Source organism: Macrobrachium rosenbergii, chromosome 44, assembly GCF_040412425.1.
Source record: "Macrobrachium rosenbergii isolate ZJJX-2024 chromosome 44, ASM4041242v1, whole genome shotgun sequence".
In the NCBI taxonomy this organism is placed as follows: Eukaryota; Metazoa; Arthropoda; class Malacostraca; order Decapoda; family Palaemonidae; genus Macrobrachium; species Macrobrachium rosenbergii.
This window is the reverse complement of record NC_089784.1, coordinates 39968670-39971280: the sequence shown is the minus strand read 5'-3', so window position 1 is coordinate 39971280 and position 2611 is coordinate 39968670. Positions and strand designations below refer to the sequence as shown.

Below are 2611 nucleotides of genomic sequence, written 5' to 3'. Positions count from 1 at the left end.
TTGGGAGTTGAAAAGCACTTCCAGACGAAATGGATATCAAAGTCATCATGATCAAGCCAAAAAAGTAAGAATAAAATTTTCTTTAGTTTTTGAATGGCTGATGTTTGGAAAAGATAACAATAAACTAACATGACGTCATAATGTAAAAAAAAAACTTTATAAATATACTGTATCCCCATATCTGAGATTATTTACTTCAAAAGACTTGCGCAGAAGAAAACGTCTTGAATTTATCAAAATGTATTTCATTACCTAAAGAAATCTGGTCTAGTAATACATAAATACTTTATATTATATTTTAACATTAATTTTAGTTTGTCATTTAATGCTAGATAAAAGTGATTAATGCTTAAAAGCCTCTTAGAAAATAGAATCTTTTTAAAGGATAACTACAGGGCTTGTAACTATGACAAAAATGATCCAGAGTAATTGGCTGGAATCATATGGACCTGTAACCTACCTTGTTAAATCAAATGAACAATAAAAGTGCTTGCGTTGTAAGAACAGTAGTTTCTAATCGTCTGCTATCGCGATTTAATTAATTCCTTTAAGATTCTCTTACTGCTCTGTTAGCATATTTTATATGCAACAGTAATGTCAAGAATTTGTCACGATTAAAAAAAAAAAAAAACTAGCGTTTCAGATGGATTTTTAGAGTTATTTACATACTACTCTTTAACGTAACAGTAATTATGGACCCTGGATTCCCGATTGAAATGAGCACAAATTCTGTTATAAGATGAGGAAAACTCATGGAAGGTCAGAATATGAAATGAGTAGCACAAGACAAAAGATTTTCGAGTTTACTTATAACAATTGATAGTGATGAATACCTGATCATAATTGATATCTTTACAGTGCATGAGTTTTCTACATATATATATATATATATATATATATATATATATATATATATATATATATATATATATATATATATATAAATATCTATATATATAATATATATAAATATATATGTATATTATATAAAAATATAAATACTATATATATGTATATAGATACTATATATATATAGATACTATATATATATATAAATATATATATATATATATATATATATATATATATATATATATATATATATATATATATATATATATATATGTGTAAATACAAACAAACACATATACACACACACACACACACACACACACACATATATATATATATATATATATATATATATATATATATATATATATATATATATATATATTAATGACAACTCTTTCTGTTAATCTATCTGTCCTTTGGTCCAAGAAAATTTCCGAGAGAGAAAAGCCTGCAAACACTGGAATTCGTTCCAGCAACATTCATATCTTAACAGATTTTTATCGTACATAATAACTGGAAAACTTTCACGATTTCCAAGCTGATCTTGAACAGAATTGAAATTAAACGTTGGAAGGGAGGATTCTGGAAGGAAAGTTAAACAGATTTGTTTTAAAAATAAATACCACTTTAATCACTGAATAAATTTATGAAGAAACATTCGATATTTGTGAATTACTGTGGGCTAATTGTACCCAGCGGATGGGGCACGGAAAGTGCCAGACCTCTCGTCTGAGTCTCGACGAGGATTACGCCTGTCTTCCTCAGCAGCGAAGGCGATCTGGTCAAGGACGAACTGGGGGATTGGGTGGGGGAATTCGGGAGCCACTGGAAGGAGGTCGGACTGGGGCTGGAAACCGTTTTCGTCGGCGACGTATCTCACGACGACGTCGGTGCCATCAGGAGCAGTAAAGCTGTTAGGTGCAGGAAAGAGTCATCAGCAACCATAAGTAGGGCATGCAAAATTCATATAGACTTTTAAAAGATATAATCTATGAGAAGGTATCGGGTAAGAATTTTCCAATAAATTGAAACTCGTGAAAGAAATACTTACGAGTATTCTCCAGCACTGACAACGGTGCCTTTGGGACCCGAGGGAGATCCTGACTCTGAGGCCTTGATGCCATTTGCGGATTCGATGTCGAAGTTGTATCTACCGTCGTCCTCATGGGCTCTTTCGTCCCTCAGGATGGGAACAACTTCGAAGGAGCCGTCGGCGGCAAAGGAGCGAGCGGCAGGAGCCCGGTAGCTGTCCTGAGGGGCACCAAAGGCTACGGCCACAAGGGCGGCAAGGATGACCTGGGAGGTATGACTAGTAGTTAGACAAGGTAGGTTTGTGATGATATGGAAATGACCTTAATTTCAGATTTTCCTAATCTTGAGCTCATGTTCTATGTTTTTCACTAATACAGCAATCTTTTATTACTTTAAAATCAATTTACCGGTCAAACTATAGCATACATACAAACTTCATGTTGCTAATCTAGAAGATGCTAACTTACTGTACCAAGGATCTGCCTCTCAACACTTATATACACTTGAGAGCATACTGTAGCCACACCCACCACCCCAGTTTCCTACATTCGTGTTAACCACCTTGACCTGGAGCAGAAATTTCTTTGAATATCATAGTCCTGCGTTCTCATGGACTATGATTACATGAGGGGTGTTAAGCTCTCTTCTTCATCTTTCTCTTTTTCTTCATGCGGCCCTAATCTCATCTCCCCATGGGGTCAGCAGCTCGAGTCTCTTCACAGAA

General features: G+C 34.3%; 1 protein-coding gene across 1 annotated transcript; it reads right to left on the bottom strand.

Annotated features, from left to right (window-relative positions):
* Positions 1–1458: 1458 nt before the first annotated feature.
* On the bottom strand, positions 1459–2398 carry LOC136829198 (cuticle protein AMP1A-like). Its single transcript, XM_067087511.1, has 3 exons — positions 2318–2398; positions 1907–2151; positions 1459–1766 (listed from the first exon to the last, which is right to left on the bottom strand). The coding sequence occupies exons 1-3, from the start codon at positions 2324–2326 to the stop codon at positions 1538–1540; spliced, it is 483 nt and encodes a 160-aa protein (XP_066943612.1). The 5' UTR covers positions 2327–2398; the 3' UTR covers positions 1459–1537.
* Positions 2399–2611: the final 213 nt, after the last annotated feature.

Coding starts and splice junctions, on each gene's coding strand:
- LOC136829198 (XM_067087511.1), bottom strand. Junction 1,767..1,906: donor GTCAGTGCTGGAGAATACTC/GTAAGTATTTCT, acceptor TGCACCTAACAG/CTTTACTGCTCCTGATGGCA.